This window comes from Musa acuminata, chromosome BXJ3-9 (assembly GCF_036884655.1).
Source record: "Musa acuminata AAA Group cultivar baxijiao chromosome BXJ3-9, Cavendish_Baxijiao_AAA, whole genome shotgun sequence".
Taxonomy (NCBI): domain Eukaryota; kingdom Viridiplantae; phylum Streptophyta; class Magnoliopsida; order Zingiberales; family Musaceae; genus Musa; species Musa acuminata.
This window is the reverse complement of record NC_088357.1, coordinates 11,898,384-11,917,541: the sequence shown is the minus strand read 5'-3', so window position 1 is coordinate 11,917,541 and position 19,158 is coordinate 11,898,384. Positions and strand designations below refer to the sequence as shown.

Below are 19,158 nucleotides of genomic sequence, written 5' to 3'. Positions count from 1 at the left end.
CTTAAACCCTGTGGCCAAGTTGGAAAGGAGAGAAGCCAGCATAGGGTGGTAGAGTTGGGGGGGTGATGCCAAACTGCAGGGTTTTCTAAAATCGAAGGACAGTTTTTTTTTTTGTAATAACAAGTGAGTGGAAATTTCAAGTGTCATTAGCTTCAACTCCGATGCTAGTGATGTACCGTACCAAACAGCATCCAAGAAAAAGGAGATACAGGTTCCAGAAAGTTTAGAACATTCTTCCCCAAACCTGCTCTTGGAAAATAGAAATCACTCGATGCAGAAGGCTTTTCCAAACTGTATACAGTCCCCCCAGCAGCATGAGTTAGCAAAGATGGTGTCAGAAAAGAGTAGTTAGGATCAGGAGTTTCTTGGATTAGGTCGCAATGCTTTTGCGAAGTAGTTGCGGATCTCCGGGATGATCCGTTGAATCAGATGGGAATGCCTACAGAAATCCATCAGGGACATGGCTTGAGTTCGTGCAGACCAAGTTAAGAAATTTTGAAGAAACAGCTGAGTAGAAAGTACCCTGGCTGAATGCTTATTTTGTCGAATTGCTCCAAAATAAACAACACACAAGTGTGCCTCAGGGACATGGCATGGAATGCCTCTGACAATTCATACATGCTAGAGATGTTGTCTATGTTGACATCCTGCATAAGCAAAGAATATTTCAGCTTTAATACATAACTACTATTACTAGCCGAACAAAATTTCCGAAAAGAAGGAAAAATATATCATCTATTCACCTGAGCGATAGCATATTCACATAAGCGTTTAAGACCCTCCAGAAGATACTGATCTGCAGCTCTTAGTAGGTCTTGTGCGATATTAGTAGTAACCTCGACTGATCCTGTGTATATAAATCTGCAAACGAACACCCAAATGTCAAACCCCATAACACAAAGCATCATTAGTATGAAGAGTAACTGCACTTGCCTCATCATCAATTCAAAAACCTCCCATCTTATATTAGGAATCTCAATGTCTCTAGCATCCTTCTCCTGAAACAAATCAGTAAAAGTAAGACATTTTTAATCAGATCTTACTAGGCCAGAACAGGTACTACGATATCTTGCTCTTTCCAGAAGCGACTTGTTAAAAATAATATAACTTTCGTCATTCATACTCTGACATTGTTTAGTAGAAAAAGTTTCCGAACATATCATACGCTGACATTCTTAGGGCTTGTAAATACCCTAACTTTGCAAGAACACTTATTTATCCACCTGAATGTGAGTAAAGCCTAATTATAGAGGAAAAACAAACAGGGTAAGAATTAAGAGTTTCCTTACCCTGTATCCACCATCAAACATTGCACGAAATGCATCTGAAGAAGCAAGCAAAGCAATTCTGTGTGCATAGAAGCGCTTGCCTGGAAGAGAACAGGAAAATAAAACATTTTAATATGTAGCAAATAACTGATAGCATCCTCATGAATGGGAAATGAAATGTGAAAAACTTCATGAAAATTTTAAAGGTTATCCACATTTTTTGATGGAAAATAACAGCATAGTAAGAATATTCTACAACCTTCAACCAGAAAGGTAACATCTGATAGCGTGGAGCTATTCACATACTGCTCACCCAGATAAACCTGCAGGAAACAAATGACTAGTAACACATACAATGCATTGATTGGAAACAATAACAAACGTTACTATTCTGTTCTCACAAAAGCAAATCCAAACAACATAATTGAAGTTTTTCTACCAGGCACTTTAGAAGGAGGATGTCACCAAGATAAGATATAGTTGCTTCTATATTCATAGATATATACAGCTGTCTGTTCTGAGTCTTCTGACAAACTGGTAATTAGCTTTTAGGACCTTTGCATAATTCATGCATTTCTCAATATCGTAGCATGAACAAGTTCCAATATGAAGTTAATCCTTGTACACTGGGATGTCCAGTGTAAGAACGCCAATACTGAGAATCCAGGATCTTTAAATTATTAAAATAATAATCATGACATTCGATGTGAATAATTTTCTTTCCTTCCTCAATGTGATCAGGAAAATAAAAAGATAAAGGCACCCACATTAATTTCAACAACCATCTCAGTGTGAAAACTCAAACACACATGATGGCACTTATATAAGAACAATAATGCTGCATTAGTAACTCCTTTTTAGCTATGAAAATGCCAGTTGTCTATCCCTTACCTGAAGGAATATATTTATCACCTAGTTTTCTTATGATTCCAATTATACTCCAAAATCATATTTTACATTTGTAGCACAGATTTCTTGTAGAAGAAATGATATTTTAGATAAAAATAACCATTTTCCCATTAGAATAAAGGCTATACTTGTGAAGTAATAGTTCTTTGCTTAATAATACCTTGATAGTGACAACTGTGAAATTCGACAAATATAGAAGATAATTCCATCAATTTAAATAAAAGATTATTTTTTAAGTATACAAGTTTTAAGCATTGAAATCCCGACCCTTTTTATTTGTATCTCCATGATTATGGAACAAATTTTAATCATTAAAACTCGTAGCAAAGCTAACTAATGCCTGTTTTAACAAACCTGAGGTGTGGGGGATGGAGGAGCTGCATCCATAGAAGAGAGTGTCATGGCTTTGTTAGCCAACTTGTAAAGAGCAACTGAACCATCTTGTTGCTGTTTTAGATTAGTAGACCCCAGTAGATCTAGAAGTAAATCAAGCCCTACATTGAGAAATTGTTAATTAACAAACAAAGATATTTTCTTAAAGTACAAAAGAGAAATGAAAAGGATATCGGTGGTGAAAGGACGATATGGATAACTGGACATGTAACAGTTACCATTGTTATCAACGAAAATTGTTCTTTGATCCCCAGGTAAGCATAGATGAGCAAGAGCCAGTGCTACACGCCTTTGAACAACCTTCTCTCCAATTCGCATCAGATATAGCAAATGCATTAATACCTGAAAGAGCAAAAAAGGAAGGTACAGGATGTTACTATCAGAAGTAAACATGATTTAAAACTTGGAAAGTCAATGTTTGTCAATCAATTTACAATGCAAAGGACCTAAGAAACAAAACCCACTCGTCCAATGATCTTCTCTTCTAATCTTTTCAATGTCTTTGCTACACAATCCTTTGTTGCCTGCAATTGAACTTATATATCTTGTTAATGCACGATTTAAAACAAAACAAGATTGACACTCACAACCGAAAGCATTGATCTGAAGCATCACATCAACATACCTGGACAATGAACTCACCATCTTGGAGCTTTTGAACACCTCCTACCTTGATAAAATCAGAAACATTATCCTGAAAAAAAGACGAGTAAGCCTATCTGAACTTCTAGCATTATAAAAAATAACAGAGAATCAAGTCAGAACAAAGGAACATTTGATGTAGATTCACCTCATTGTCTGCAATTCCATAAAGAGCAAATGCAGCATTGTGCTGCAGAGATCCATTTTTTGAGTCAAGAAGTTTCAGCAGAGGAACCAAACCACCATTGTAGACAATACCAGCTTGGTTGTGTGAGTCCTATAAAGAAAAAGGGTCTTTGAGACACGCCAGAAATTAGGTACTATTGACCACATGGAAGCTTAAGAAACAAATCCAACCAGAACAAATTCGAGAGAAATTATTAAACAGGAAAAAGAGAAGTTTTTTATGACCAAAGGATATTATCTTAACTACAAGCACAAAAGATCATAGAAAGCATTTAAAAGGAGCATGTCGAATAATTTCAAAATGTGGCAAATATCTGTTATAGAAAGATTAAACTTAATCCTCCTTTTTTTCTAAGAATTTAATGAAGAATTATTCAAAGTATAAATGAAAAATCAATCTAAGCAGAGAATCAGAGGAAAAAACTTAAATTTGTTGTCAACTCATTTGACACCAAACTAGACTTGTGAAACAGTGAGAGTAAGGGTACAAATATTCTACAATTCGGTATATCCAATGCTAGAAAGTGCACAATGGAGGCACAGCCCAAACAAAAATAAGCCATGGCCCAATGAACCACATTGCTAAATAGCAATAGTGTTCTTGAAACTTCAAATTGGTAAGCAGTGCTATGACCCAATATATTACAAGTCTTATGTCCGGAAGCTCTATCTGAAGTAGGAAGCTTTCTTTTCCCCTGAACATTCCTTCTCATGGATTTCAAATTTTCAAATTAATGCTTTAACCTAGAACTATAAGTGTGCTAAAGAAAGCACATAAAGCTGCAAAAGCATGAACATACATGAAAAGAGAAATGAAATAACTGAATGAGTTATTCTTGATAATAGCCTATCCTAATCTTCCATATACAAAGAAATAGTAACAAAAAATGGCAAGAATAGCAATGATGAACAGAGCTAGCTTTAAAATAAACACTAGTAAAATAGAAAAATTAAGATATGATAGGTATCAGATTGAACGGTAACATATATCAATAACCTGGGCCAGCCTGCCAAGAGCAAAGGCAGACATCTCTTTAAGTTGAATATCTGGGGACTGAAGCATCTCAATCAGTGGCCGTACAGCACCCCTCTGTACAATGTGCACCTGCAAGAAAGTCAAGGTAGCAGAACCGGTACATGGATAAGATTATAACTTAACCTATATCAATATTATCCTTCAGATAGAACAAAGAAGAAAAGCGTTCAATGAAGTACTTTGCAATCTGAATCAGCTGAAGCAAATTGCCCTAGTAATAAAGCTGCTTCCCTTTGGCTCTCCGTGCAGCATGAACTGTAATTAATTACTTGCTCAGTTTAAAGGAATGCAGAAAGAAGTATTTAACCAACCCAAACATTCTATGATGAATCTAATTTGAAATTACAACACGATGTACGTACTTATCAAGCACATAAGTGCACATTTTGCCATCATTATCACACAATTATATCTTCCCACTTGCAAACTAAAGTCAAAGATCTGTAGCAATAGTGTCAAAGGCAGTGTGTCACTGGCATCTGCTTCTGTTGAGTACTTGGGAAAGTTAAATCCCAAATGATATGAATGATGACACCTCAGGTCATTTTGCTTGTTCAGAAATAGCATAGCAGTTAAACATATGATAACTATTCGCCCACAGGTGTCAATTAAAGAACTTGGCATCATATACATCATAGCATGCTGAACACCATCGAACTAGCTATGCCAATCACCCAGGCCAAACTGAGCGGGTAGCTTTGAACTGGCCTAATCCAGTTGGAGTTGATTATGTCCAATTTGAGATGAATTGGGGTCATATACATCATAGCACTTACCTATCAAGACTACAATTGCACTTCAAGAAGACACACAACTCACACAATCAATCTTCACATAATTCACATGATCATTCTTCAAATTTCTCTAATTGAAATGAGAAATCAAATAACTTGGCTGATCAGTTATGGGTAAATGACATTGCTAAAATTTATCAAAATTTACACCCATGCATCTGTTTAATGCAGTATGGTTTTCTATTCCATATTCATCAGGAGAAGCAGGAGGGAAAAGTTAAACAACCGAAAGATCCTTTTATTCTAAAGGAATCAGTATTGGGAAGTCAGACAGCTAGAGTCTAATCTGTTGAAGTAAAAGCAGAAAAGCTGATTGTTAAAGAAACAGAACACTAGGTTGTTCATTCCAATGTTAACCATAGCAAATTCAGGAGGCCAACTTGAAGTGGGCAACACTTCTTCCTCCATTTCCTACTAGTGGTACCATAACCTACATTAGTTTTTAACTCTATTTCTGCAATCACATTGCCAGCCATACCAATGATCAAAATACAAGCTAATCTTTAGATCTTTGTTGACCCTCACCAGCTCAGAACACTGCTTAAATTAATTGAAAATTCACACCGAAAGAGAATTATAAGCTTGATTTTTCAGAAGGAAAAGAAACCCTTTAGTTTTCTTTCAAAAAATATCATAATATGAAGAGCACAATGTCCTTCCTTTATGACCAGGAGCCAACTCTAACCTTTTATTTTCAATCAGATATAAAGTTCAGATTTCCTGATCTCGTTCTAGAATTAAGTTTAATCCTACCAGCATAACAGCTTTTATTGAAAGTCAAATCACCAACTTATAAATGAATAAGTTAAGATGCAGTTCAGGATTGTTCACCACTTTCTTACAACAACTAAGGAAGCACAAATTGAAAATAATAAATGATAAAATAACAAAATAGGTTTCACAATCACCTATTGACAAATGAGTCATGCTACCTTAATCAGGGCAATGAAGTCCAAAGATATACCTTAATAAGCCAATTACAGGTTGTAAAGCTCCTGCAAGAAGAACTTCTTTCTTTATGTTAGGTGATGAATGAACCAGATTCCCAATTACACCTACCTGAATATCAAGAGAAAATCAACTGGTTAGCTGGACATTGAAAAAGAATAAATCTCAAAAAATTAAGAAACATGAGTACCTTTAAAATATAGATAACATGTGTTTGTCATGACATCCAAGGAATAGATAATAATAATTCAATGTATTTTTTTATTCAAAGCTGGATGAATCATCCACCGTAAGTCTGTAAAGCTGCATGAGCATTATTGCAGTGAACAACAGTTCCATTATGTACTGCATCCCCAGAAGATTGTCACATTGCATGAGCTAATTCATAGCTTTGTCATCAGCTTGTCTCCAGTAAGTGATGCATCTCTAAATCATGATTTCAGGAAGATTATTCAGCAAAATGTTCCTTCCCAGAGACACCAATATGACAATTTGTTAATCAATTTGAACTTCCATCATAATTTAAGGGAGTGTCACTTGTTGAGTCTATTAAATCATTCACCTCTATATGTTACAATGTAACAATGTTTTAGACTACAAGTATGCCACTTTCCACAGTAATTATGTAAACAATCATGATTCTGAAAAATGTTGTACTTCTCCAAAACTTATTATAATGGAGGCTATTACATAAACCTCAAATACCTACATGACTTCCCTCTACCTACTTTAAAGATTAGGCATTGCTTGATGACTCATGGAATCATGAAGGTTATCTAGATGTGTGATATTCTCTTGTAGATATTGTTGACCTCCATTACTTTGTCACTGTTTCGAATTCCAACTACTGTTTGATCACTGATTAGGAAATTTACTATATTGCAAGTTATAAGATTCTACCTAACAAACTTTGCTACACACTGTTATCAACATGTCAAGTTACAATACACTTATGAATTAAGAAAGTTCAGGATGTGAAAAGTTTATACGTATATTAAAAATAGTTGCACATCTATGACATGGACCAGTCAGCTCAGATGTACTGAACTGAAAAAACATGATTGACACTAATCACTATTTTTCTAACCTAAGCATTACCGGTGCAGCTCTGAAATACCCAATTTAATAAATTGATTGTACTCATATTGGAAGCTGGAACCAACTGGTTCTAGAAAAGCAATGGGAGAATAGGGAGGTACAAGAGAGACATGGATCAACATGAATCCATCTCTCATTAGAAGAGAAAGTAATATCATCTGAAAGGTACTGCAAGCCTAATGTCACCCTCCACAATATAAGCTAAGTGCTCTTCCTTCTCAGAAACTGATATGTAGCACTATCATTGACAGAGTCATCAAGAGTAGGAAGTGTGAAGCGGGGAAGGAAATTGTAAATTAGTTGATAGATACTTGGTGGCAAAGGAGGGAATAAAAGTCCAAAACTAGAAAGGAAAAAGGGACAAAATTATCAAGATCATAGAACAACAAATGGAGAAGAGAGTGAAGCAGATGGCACTAAAGAGTATGCAACTAGATTACATTGTTGTTGAGTATAGGTATACTTTTCTTCAATACTCTAATGGTGTCCAAACTATAACATAGTAATAAATAACGTGGATGGATCTCCTTTTCAATTTACTTGATTGCTTGTACAACAGGATGGGGTTAAGCACATTCAAGATCATCTGAATATTAACAGGGCTCAACCCAACAAACATACTTGAGTTGCCAACCCTGATAGGATAATGCACTAAACATTTATATCCTCCAAAAGCACTAGGATTCACCTTACATGCATCCAATTCATCATAACTAATCCAGGTGCAGATCGAGCACTTCATAAATCAAATGCATTCTATTCAAATAAATTAAAATATTTGTCTAAATGTGCAAGATATCAGGCCATGTGTTTCATCTGCATTATCTCACCGCCTCATAATGGATGGCAGCATCCTCTGATCGAAGCATGAGAATCAGCGTGGGAAGAGCATTACATTCCACAATCTGCAAATTTAATTTGAAATGAAATAGCAGCAAAAATATTTCCATATTAAAAGTATAAATTTTAAATCAGTTAGCAGAATGACCTGGTTCTTGTTACCATCATTTTTGAATGCCAAAGTCCGCAGGGCACCAGCAGCTGCTCTCTGTACCTTCAGGTCTGTAGACTCCAGCAATTCAACAAGCGGTGGAATTCCACCTTCAATTCTAGAAACCATTAAAGACAACAATCAGAAAAAGATGATATGCTAAATATTCAAAAGCAAAACTAAGTTTTGTGAGAAAGAACCTGACATAAGTTTTGATATTGCTATTTTCATGAGCAAGATTAGTTATTGCATCAGCTGCTCTCCTAATAACACTATTAACGGCTCGGCAATTGGAACCTTTTTTGTGCCTTCTTAACAGATTAACAAGCAGACGCAAGGCACCCGCATCAACTATAAGTTGCTGGTGTTCAGGCTGTTAAAATCATTAAAAAGCACTTAGAGCAATATCAAGAAAAGAGTGGAACAACCCCAACAAGAGGAAAATAATATTCATATACTATGAAGTAATCTATCAAAGAAGCAGTAGAAGTTATACATTAGTTGACACAAAATATTGGTGAATTATTTGAAAGCATGAATAACTATTAAATTGTGCAAATACATTATGATTCTGCTAAAAACAAATGCATACAGCAAAATCTTCATAACAGGATGACAAAATAAAGCAACCACTAAACTTCTAAATATCTTCAAATTACAACCTATGCGACTTGTAATGTGCATCTTGGAATGGAAGAGAAGTTTGAACTTAACAACAAATAGTGTTAAGAATGTTTAGTCTATGTAAGAGAGTAGAAGTTGATACAAAGACCAGCATCAGAAGACAATCTAAGGATTATAAACTGATACCGGATGAGTTAAGAAAAGTTCCTACCACAAATACAAAAGGATGTAGGACAAGTTCAAGAACAGAACGCTAAAAACAAATTGACACAAACAAGATGAAAAATAAATTGTTAACCATGCCAACTTTTAAAGAGAAGGCATGTAAAAAACCACTGAAAACTATTTAATCTCATATTATCTTCCCTCTTAATATGCAAAACGTGTAACTCAGTGAAATTACTAACCACAAGCTTATCAAGCAGCCAATCAACTAACATCGAATACAGAACTATAGCAAGTGAACCGGTGAAAATCTACAAAACCCATGTTCGAACACTGAAAATCTACATATCCCTACCTTGCAAACATCTGAAATTGCATTGCTTACCTAAAAACAGGACTTCATTTTTACAAATATTAGATCGCAGTTAAAAAGAGGATCCTTGTCCCATCCTCATAATTTGTCTCAACTAAGATCATAAGAGCTTCCAGGTCTCATGTCCACATGAAAAAGTATAAAAAAGTGCTACCGTGGATACCTTCACTGCAAGAAGTCCGAGAGCAAAAGCGCTCCCTTTTTCGACCTCATGTTCGAAGGGGCGATCTCCTCCGGCGGCACTCCCTTCCCTTACCAGCAGAGGCGGCGGCTCCTCCAGATGCTTTACAAGGGCGGGCACCGCCCCTCCTTCCACAATCACATTCACAACCTCCTCTGCAGAAAGGATCGGCAAACAGATCTATCAACATCAAGCATCAATAAGAAATAAAAACCCTAAAACAGACAGCAACCAGAACAACACAACATCAACGGACGAGCAAACTGATTGAAAGGAAGAAAGGGTTCGGCGGACCATTCTTAGCTAGCTCGGCGAGGATGTGGGTGGCACGCTTCGCGGCGGCGCGATCGATGAGGCGCCAGGAGAAGCTCCGCTCGAGGACCTCGACCTGGGTCCTGACCTCGCGGGCGAGCGTCTTCTGGGACCGATGGCAACAGATCTCGTCCCCGCCCGCCTCCCCTCCATCCTCCGCCTCCCCGTCGTCCCCCTCTTCCGCCGCCGGCACCGAGGCCGCCGACGAAACGGCGGCGGCGACGTCCTCCTCCAGCTTCCGCTTCTGCCCCTTTCTCCGCGGCCGCTGCTGCTCCGCCTCCATCGGTCCCAAGGAAACCACAGAACAGAGAGATGAAGGAATTCGACTGTGAAAAGAGAGAGAGAGAGAGAGAGAGAGACAGAGATGGTGTATATAATAACATTTATTACAATTTGTTTTAATGAAATATTATTGAATGCATGCACAAGAGAGTGGGTGTGTGCCCGGTATGAATGAGAAGCTCCGATCCGCTTCAAATACTCCATGGATAGAATACCAATCGAACCGCTAATATCCAAAGACGCTTCATATTAAACGGTTGTGATGCTCAAAACGTCAACCGATCTAAAACGTGTTTTGGAAAGGATCTGGTCCATGTGATGTGGCAGACGGTCCAGCGTAAAGAGGGGAAACGCTGATGGCCGCTAGCCGGCTTTTTCTTTCTGAAAATATTATGTTCTACCAGCTCGACTATATACCTTGCATCTACCCTCCTTATGATTTGAGATATGTTCGGGACCTACCGATGATAAAGCAGGTAAGCTTGTTAGGTGAACGCGAAGGTTCCGAGAAGGGCGGACGAAGAGGGTTTTCGAAAATTCGTGTTTCCCGCGCCAGCGAAGCGATCGACGGCCCAGATTGCCTTTCGAAGGGAGAGATGGTCCCGTGCCGTACCCAAGCATTAACATCGCGTGTTCGACATACTCTAAATTACTTTTTCCACTGATGACTCGTCGACCCTCTTTCGTACCCGGCTCATCACTGGAGGAGGCGGTGGCCATCCCCATGAAAAGGTCGGCGTGTGAGGACAAGCGGTGTCCTTTGTGTTTTGCGATATGGGAATGAAATCAAAGAATGCTGCGACATATCTATCTATCCTCACGCATCCAATCAAGGTCTCTAAATAACGCATTTAACTCTTAAATTTAATGTAATACATATATCCATACGAATGCTAAGATTTGTTCCATATCTTATCATATATTAATTTTATTAAGAATATTATAATAAAATTTGTAACATCACAGTAAGGCTTTTTTATTTTTATTTTATAATCTCAAACTTTTATTCCACTATTGCATAATATGTGTACTACATGACTAATACTAGATAACTTTTTAAATATATTAATATCAATCAAAATTTATATTTTATTATACTGTATTTTTTTAATATATTTTATTGAAAATTTATTGGGATTGATAAAGATTTTAAATTTCTTAAAACTAATGTCCTATGATGGCAAAGAATCATAATACTATAAGGAGTTATTGTGGAAAAGGAATAATACTCTATCTGGTTTGATTTTTTTATATATTACATATCTTCTTTAGGGTTTGGTAAAGAAAAAGTAAAATATAAAAAATACTTTAGATGCTTTTCTTGTTTAAGGAGTTTGATAAAAATATTTTTTAATTTTTTTAAAAAAATATAAATTCATCGGAGTTATGTGAGAGGACATACATTCGATAACTTTGATTTAGATATAAACAGAAGTTGCTATGCTTTTTGATATATTTTATATTATTAATTATTAATTATTTTTAATTTTTCTCCTCTTCTCTCAATAAAATTTATAAATTAATATTTTGATTCAACCAATTATATGACTTTTCATAAGCTCAATCTCAAACAGTCGAGAGATTTGATATATATATATATATATATATTCAACTTAAAAGAATACATAAAAATATTACAGATAAATATCACATATTTTTGTTGTTGTTTCTGTCACGATATGATTGATGACGAAGGAATTCTAAATGCACGAGCAATATTTACGCACCAATTCGTAATAGGCCACTGGACCAGCCAGGGGGCCACGGAGGCTACCAATCAACCGACAGGTAGATCCGACAACGTCTTGTGGGCAGCCACCACATAATGTAGCAATTGTTCGTACGTACCCACAGAATATTGTCAATGGATGTCGACGAAAGAAAGCATCTGCCTTGGCATAAATAAAAGAGTAACACTTAATGATAGTTTTCATGTTGTAATTTGTGGCACTCACAATTGGAATGCTCGTACCATAGTACGTATCGTTGCCACACATGTCAAAGTCATTACTCAAAATTATAATGAGATATATTATGTGATATCAAAGTTTATAATGAGTAGATATATAAATATATATATATATATTGCTAATTTGGAGTCTTCGTAATACTTGTGGCGTTGGAAGCGGATCGATTCACAGCCAACCAGACTCGCTTCCTCGCTCATGGGAGCCGCAAGGTGTTCGATCTCGGTGAACGGTTCCCCGAGCAACCGCACTGCGGCGAGGAGCAGAACGAGCCGTCTGCCGCCGCCACCATGGCTGCCCTGGCCGAGAAACAGAAGCAATATACCCCATCATCACCGTTCGAGATCGTGGAGATCCAAGTGCCGAGACGGGAAGAGCGACGACGGCGGCGGCCGAGATGAGGATTGGGTGTCGTCGCCATCGGCGTCGCCTTACCAAGTGCTCGGCCTCGATCCCACTTGTTGCTCCCTGGCCCAGCTCAAAGCCGCCTTCCGAGCCCGCGTATGTCATTATCATCTTTCCCTCTTCTTTTCTTCCTGCCAGTTCCCGCTTAGTGTTTTCTTATTTGCTTTCCTTAGGTATAAAAGGAAATATTAATTCTGGTGCTCTGATTTCTGCAACCCTTAAAAAGATTCGACTCATCATGTGTGTATTGTTTTAGCAAAACCAAGCTCAAATTTGGATCTTTAGCCTCGCACAGAACCGTCGTCCTTTTACACTTTTGTAAGGATCATTACTCAAGTTATTTAAGGGTTTACATTCATGGTATGCGATTGTTTAAGTGCATTTTTCGTTTTGGAAAGAGGTGTTGCCTTGTTCATTCATGCGAAAAAAGGTTTGGAGTGTGTTGATATTTTTCAACATTTCCTATGATCTTTTGTCACTATGTTCTAAAGAGTGAAATAGAGAATCTTTATTCCATTTATTACACTTTGGGGCCTCCAGTATCGAGATAAAAGATTAACTAAGATGATTTTGACAATATAAAATGTTCTATTCTCTCTTTATTTTCTTCTTCTCTGTCCTTACTTCTCTCTATCTCTATCAAATGTGCAGTAACATATGTCACTTTGATTACTCAATACTTGAAGTGCACAATCAATGCTCATTTCTTCTTTCAGAAGAAAAAAGAGCTTCGACTTACAGGGAACTATGATCATGCACTTGTTTTCGAGACGTAGCCATGATCACAAACTAGTTACTCACACGAGTGAATTCATCACAGCATGAAATGAATATGTTAGGTAAATTTTCAATTTTATCTCTTCTCATTGCATCATGGAACAATTATTATGTTAACATATTGAGAGTTGTCCTAGCTTTGGTCATTATATTACAAATTTGTACGGGATTAGATGCTGAGTTGATGATTTATTGTATGCTTAACCTAGTCCCTAAAAATCTATGATCGAATTATTTTTCACTTGTATGGACACTATTTAAATTTATGTTGTAGTTTTTTTATATATTGCTATAAGAAAACATCAAGGTTCTTTCCTGTTACAGGTTAAGGAATTTCATCCAGATGTGTGTAAGGACATGAAAGATGCAGATGCATTGATAAAACGTGTAATATGGGCCTATGAGGTAATTCTCATCATCTGGTGTTCACAGTGGCTCTAGAAATATATAGTTTTCCAATTAATATTCTAGAAAAGAACAAGCTAGAATTTATCAAGTGAAAGAATGCATATGTAATGCCTTTGCAAATTGCCTCAGTATAATTGTGTTGATTGCCTGGTATAATTATATCTATTTAAGACACCTTACTTTATATGGGAGAAATCATGTCTATGTAAACCTTGAAAGTGCAGCCTATGAGCCATTTTTCTACCTATGTTTTGTGGGATGCACTGTCAAAAGCAGTCTGGCTTTGGTAGGTTTTCCAACTATGTGTACTGGATGTCTGATTAGCCAATGTCTTAGTTTTCCTTTTTTTTCTGTGCTATGATTGATCAATCAGTCACTGTTATCAATTGTTCGATCATTTCATTCTAGGCTTATATGGTTCTGATCGGTTGACCAGTTTAGATAAATCAAATATTAGACAACCCTATTTAAAGTCTTATGGTTCTACTTTGATGTCATCTTGATGTTTCAAGAAGTGGAGATCTCTGAGATTGTTAAGCCAAGACATTTTTGTTGGATACCAAAGAAAGATTAACAAAAGCATGTCTGTGGTCTTATCTTAAAATTTCTGCATTTTGATATGGGTTCATTTAGTTACAGAAGTGCATATTATAATTGTAGATAAACAACAAATCATAAGCATTTATCTTTGAGTGACAAAGAGGAAATATTTCAAGAGAAACATGTTGCATGACAATGTATTCTTATACATTGTGTTTATTTAGGTTTCTATGGTATTATCTAGTGTGATACAATATATTTATGACATAATTTTTCATTACGATATATGTTTACAAGTGTAAGATCTATACTAACCATAGCTCATTGCTAAATGCAGATATTATCTAAAGACCAACCAGATGAGCCCTTAAGAAGGTAGACAAGAGTACCTAATGACTAAGAGTATTTGTAGTTCGATCATTCCCAGCTGAGTGCCGCACTGAAATTATGCTTGAATTTTTTGATGGTTGGCTGTTGTTCATCGAAAAAGATTTTCTTCTCGTGTTAGAATGCTATCTGTTGTTGGTTCTGTTTGTTTGACAAGCATACTTGGAAATGTTGGATGAAATCAGAAAAATACTGTGTAAAGTAACATCTAAAATCAATATTAACTAAAATTCATGAAAATGCACCATTAGATGTTTGTACTCTATTAAAGTAACATCTAAAATCAATATTAACTAAAAAGTATTTTAGCACTATATGTTTGTACTCTATTTTCTAACTTAGGGTCCAATTCTGGAAATCATAAACAACAAATATTACTTTTAAGAATTTTCTTTCTTTTTCTTGGAGAAGGTTGATCGCTTTGTAGTGATCTGACAAGGTCTTTACCCATCAAGCTAACCAACAAATATTACTTTTTAGATTTTTTCATACATCAATTTCTAATGGATCAAAAAATACACACCTTCAGTGAGATAAACGAGAATTTGCCATGTTAATTTTGATAAACATTCTTGGTATAGAGAATTGCATAATGCTCCTAGAATGCAAGCTTCAAGAAATTTTTGCTTTTCAGTGTGAACTATGTAACCTGGAAGTACATACAAATTCTAAAGCTTTTCTTAAGAAAATTGGCACTAGTGTTCTTGTTTTGTAAATGCAGGTTTAACAGCATTAATATATTAAATTATTGAAGAAATTAATGTCCAAATTAATATAGATATTCATACACTTTTGTTAGAACTAGAGGGGTGATTTTTGCGTCCAGAAAAATCATTTTACAAACCTGCATATCTTTTGCTGTCAGTTCCTTGATCTAAAATATGTTGTTCTGTAGGCCAGGCGTTGACCCCTTCGATGAGCCAGAATGTGAAGCTTATGATCTCTTCATCAATGAGTTTCAGTGCGTCGGTAAAGGTATTCTGTTTTACAACTGTTGCATCAAGCATATATGATACATCTTTTTGTTTCCTTTCTAGTTTCTCGTCTCTTCCATCCTACATATCGAAATTGTTTCGTGCAGGATGTCCATATTCTTGTGTCAAAAGGGCACCCCATGCCTTTTCTTTTTCTCCTGAGAATGCTACAGCTCGTGTGATCTCTCAAGGTCTGTTAATAGTTTTAGTTTCATTTCTTTAGTTACAAAATTTTTAAGATAGATCCTGTATTTTCTATCTTTGAACATCAAGTTTGTTGAAGTTTAACATCCAACAAGTCATTTCCGTTGGTTTATGCACTTATTCAATTACAAGATCAGTAATACCCAGGTACTTCTAATTTGTTCAAATGTTCTCAAGTTACAAGTTATACTTTGTAATATTTGGCCCAAAAAAAAGAAACTTGTGGCCATTGCATCAGAAGTCATCCCATAACCACCTCAACTTTTGGTTTGAGTTTTTCAGTCTCTTATTTCTTTATGCTGCCTTTGTTGGGGAATGGGGATATCTATATATCTTTTTGTGTTTGGAAAGCCTTTTTGTTGCTCATGAGATTATTGTGCTCTTTAGCTTTTGATTTATAAAGTGTTATTTAAATGACTAATAGATTTTGTAGAACACAACTATTAAAGTGCACTTAGTGATTAAAAGGTTCTGCTAGTTTTTATAAACCATGAACTTGAGGTTTAATTTATTTAGTTTAAGAGAATATTTGCTTGTAAAGAATTCCATGAGGGTCCATGTCTTAACTTTGATCAAAAAGTTTTACGTTGGTCATCATTTCCGCGAAACAAGTATTATATATAACCAATGGAACAGTATACTAATGGTACATAGTTCATAAAGAGAAATCCTATGCACAAAACATGTATGCCTGCAATAACACAAGTCCATCGTATCACATTATTTAGATATTATGAGTCATGTTTTATATGTTATATCATCCATCACCTACACCATGTCACATGTAGCATTTATGTGATACATGCCATCATGCTATGTATTATAAAGTATAAACACATATCCATCATATCTTATTTTTATATCCATTTACATCATATACTCATGTCATAACTGTGGAATTACCACTTATTGTTACCTTGGTGGTATAATTTCATTCAAATATATCTACCTTCCCTCCAAAAATCCTATCAAAACTCACCCAAACACTGCAAATGTGTGATCCATGCATACCGCTCACACCTAGGGTGCATGGCAAACAAAGATTGTGACCATGTACACACATCAGTTCCCAGTGAAAGTTCATGCCTGAGTTCTTGGATTTGTTTCTTAACCAACTACTGAGCTACTTGGTGCCGTAATCTCTTCTGCAGGACATAGCGATGATTACCTCGTCCAACTTGCTGTCGGACAGTGCCCAAGAAACTGCATACATTATGTCACACCTTCTCAGCGAGAAGTATTAGAGGATCTACTCCAGAGGTCAGTGATGTGTATAATAGGCAGATCGTGATTGTATCTTATTTGTCTTAAAAGTCAAATAAAGAAACATAGAATGCAGATTTTATATATACCTCAGCTAATTTCATCAGTTGTAAAAATCTTTTGCAGTGCCTTAGCCGCCCCATATGACATAGCGGAGGCAGCTTTGCTCGATTCTCTAATTGCCAAGGCAAAGTTTGAGAACAACAGATATCAGAAGCCAAAAAGAAAGCCGAAGGTTTCAACTGAATATGTTGATTGGGTCTGAGGAGTGGACTTTGCAGAACACCTTCTCGTAAACTACATGGAATGCAATAACATGATGGTTGTACAATAACATGCAAGGAAAGTAATTTAGGGCGTTGGTTGTATAAGATGTGTGTTCTTTTACCTCTGTGGTTTGCTTGCCCTGTCAATGTATATTGATTGAGAATTATGAGACCGTAGCAGCTATACGCAGTCCATGTAGTCTATTTTCACCAGCATAGCACTTGTAGTTGCTGCAAAAATTGACAATATTCTCTAATCACTGTAAAGTATATTTGTTAATATGAACTCTGCTATGCAGTGTTATAATTTTGTTGGTACAAACTGGTGAAATAAATTTGTCCCATATATTGGCATGCAATATATATAACAAAAATGATGACAAGGGGTCTCAAGAGACCTATGTGATTGTCGTATACATTTTTATTTATATGATGCTTGATAAACTAACAATGATTTATAGATTTGAGTGTTCGATTATTAAAAAATAATATATATAAATACTTATGTTCTTGAGATAAAAATACTGAGATGAATACATGAAGTTATTATGAAGATAAAAAAATGAAATATTTTTAATCGTAAATATCACTTTGATAAAAGATAAAATGAGAAATAATCTTCCAAAATGATATGAACAATGTTAAGGAGTGGGATAATTAAAATCAGTGGTATGATAAAAAATATCTTAATATAAATTATTGATAAATATTTAAATACTTTTAATTTAAGTAAAATATATTTCAATGACATGACACATATCAAAGGATTCAATCGGTTCTCAAATATATTTTTCATTTTAATTGTTTTTAACGGTTCAGATCAAATCGATCTTTTGATATCTATTCTTATTCGAATCAAAGCGATGACGACAAGTGATTAGAGGGATTGGTCGTCATTCCGTCCGTCAACCACGTTGACCGTGATGATGCAATAGAGTCAAATGCAGCTCCCCGCGGGTTGTTCATCCACGTCACCGTCAAAACTTACCCAAATTCCGTTTCTTCCTCATAGTGAAGATAGACGTGGACCCACTAGTGGGTCCCACGTTTGTTTTCTTCTGCACCAATCATAGGGAAGTATATGATTGGGTAAGTTGTAGTTGGCATTTGTTTCACATGTGATATAGCATGGATACCTCCATATTTTATCATTTTTGTGCGATAGATTCGATTTAGAAATTATCCATTTTGAATAATCGATATACCTATATAGTTTTATTCTTTCGAAACTCTTGAGCTAAAAAAAAAACATCTTTGAGAGTATGGATAATCCGACGAACTTACGGGTCATTGGTTTCCTAACTTCTCAATTAATTAATGTGAAACTAAAAAATATCTTTATCAATCAATAATTAAGTTATTACAAATTACTTAATGACTTAGATGATGTAATCCTCAAAAGTCTTTTATCAAAGGAATTGGATTAATTACTTAGACGGTAAAATACCTTTGTTGTGGGCATGATATGTCATGTAAAATGTTGTATAGACAAGCGTTACTCTGTCTAAATCTACAAATAGATTAAAATGCCATGAAAATACGCTTCGTCGCCTTCTCTAGATGTCCATTCTACATTCACATCTTCTTTGGTGGTGTTCAAGAGAGTAAATCTATTAGTGGACTTGATGGCAAGGAGTTAACCGAGGAAGAAGTCGAGACGTGTTGGTAAACAGATCATGTGATTCGATTCATACCGGCACTCATAAACACAGTTTGAGACAACAAATACTAATCTAAATTAAGAATGAGGCAAGTCTATTATTAG

At 35.8% G+C, this 19,158-nt stretch overlaps 2 protein-coding genes across 2 annotated transcripts; one reads left to right on the top strand and one right to left on the bottom strand.

Moving 5' to 3' along the window:
- Positions 1-124: 124 nt before the first annotated feature.
- On the bottom strand, positions 125-10,238 carry LOC135649922 (ARM REPEAT PROTEIN INTERACTING WITH ABF2-like). The gene is made up of 19 exons (XM_065168890.1): positions 9,903-10,238; positions 9,591-9,763; positions 8,466-8,638; positions 8,263-8,383; positions 8,105-8,179; positions 6,193-6,287; positions 4,614-4,689; positions 4,396-4,503; positions 3,361-3,489; positions 3,196-3,264; positions 3,035-3,094; positions 2,789-2,912; positions 2,532-2,671; positions 1,528-1,591; positions 1,290-1,369; positions 934-998; positions 744-861; positions 523-647; positions 125-439 (listed from the first exon to the last, which is right to left on the bottom strand). The coding sequence occupies exons 1-19, from the start codon at positions 10,201-10,203 to the stop codon at positions 355-357; spliced, it is 2,181 nt and encodes a 726-aa protein (XP_065024962.1). The 5' UTR covers positions 10,204-10,238; the 3' UTR covers positions 125-354.
- Positions 10,239-12,312: 2,074 nt separating this feature from the next.
- On the top strand, positions 12,313-17,700 carry LOC135648882 (chaperone protein dnaJ C76, chloroplastic-like). Its single transcript, XM_065166883.1, has 7 exons — positions 12,313-12,670; positions 13,676-13,756; positions 14,637-14,674; positions 15,582-15,661; positions 15,768-15,851; positions 17,016-17,124; positions 17,254-17,700. Exons 1-7 carry the CDS (start codon positions 12,368-12,370, stop codon positions 17,390-17,392), a joined length of 834 nt encoding a protein of 277 aa, XP_065022955.1. The 5' UTR covers positions 12,313-12,367; the 3' UTR covers positions 17,393-17,700.
- Positions 17,701-19,158: the final 1,458 nt, after the last annotated feature.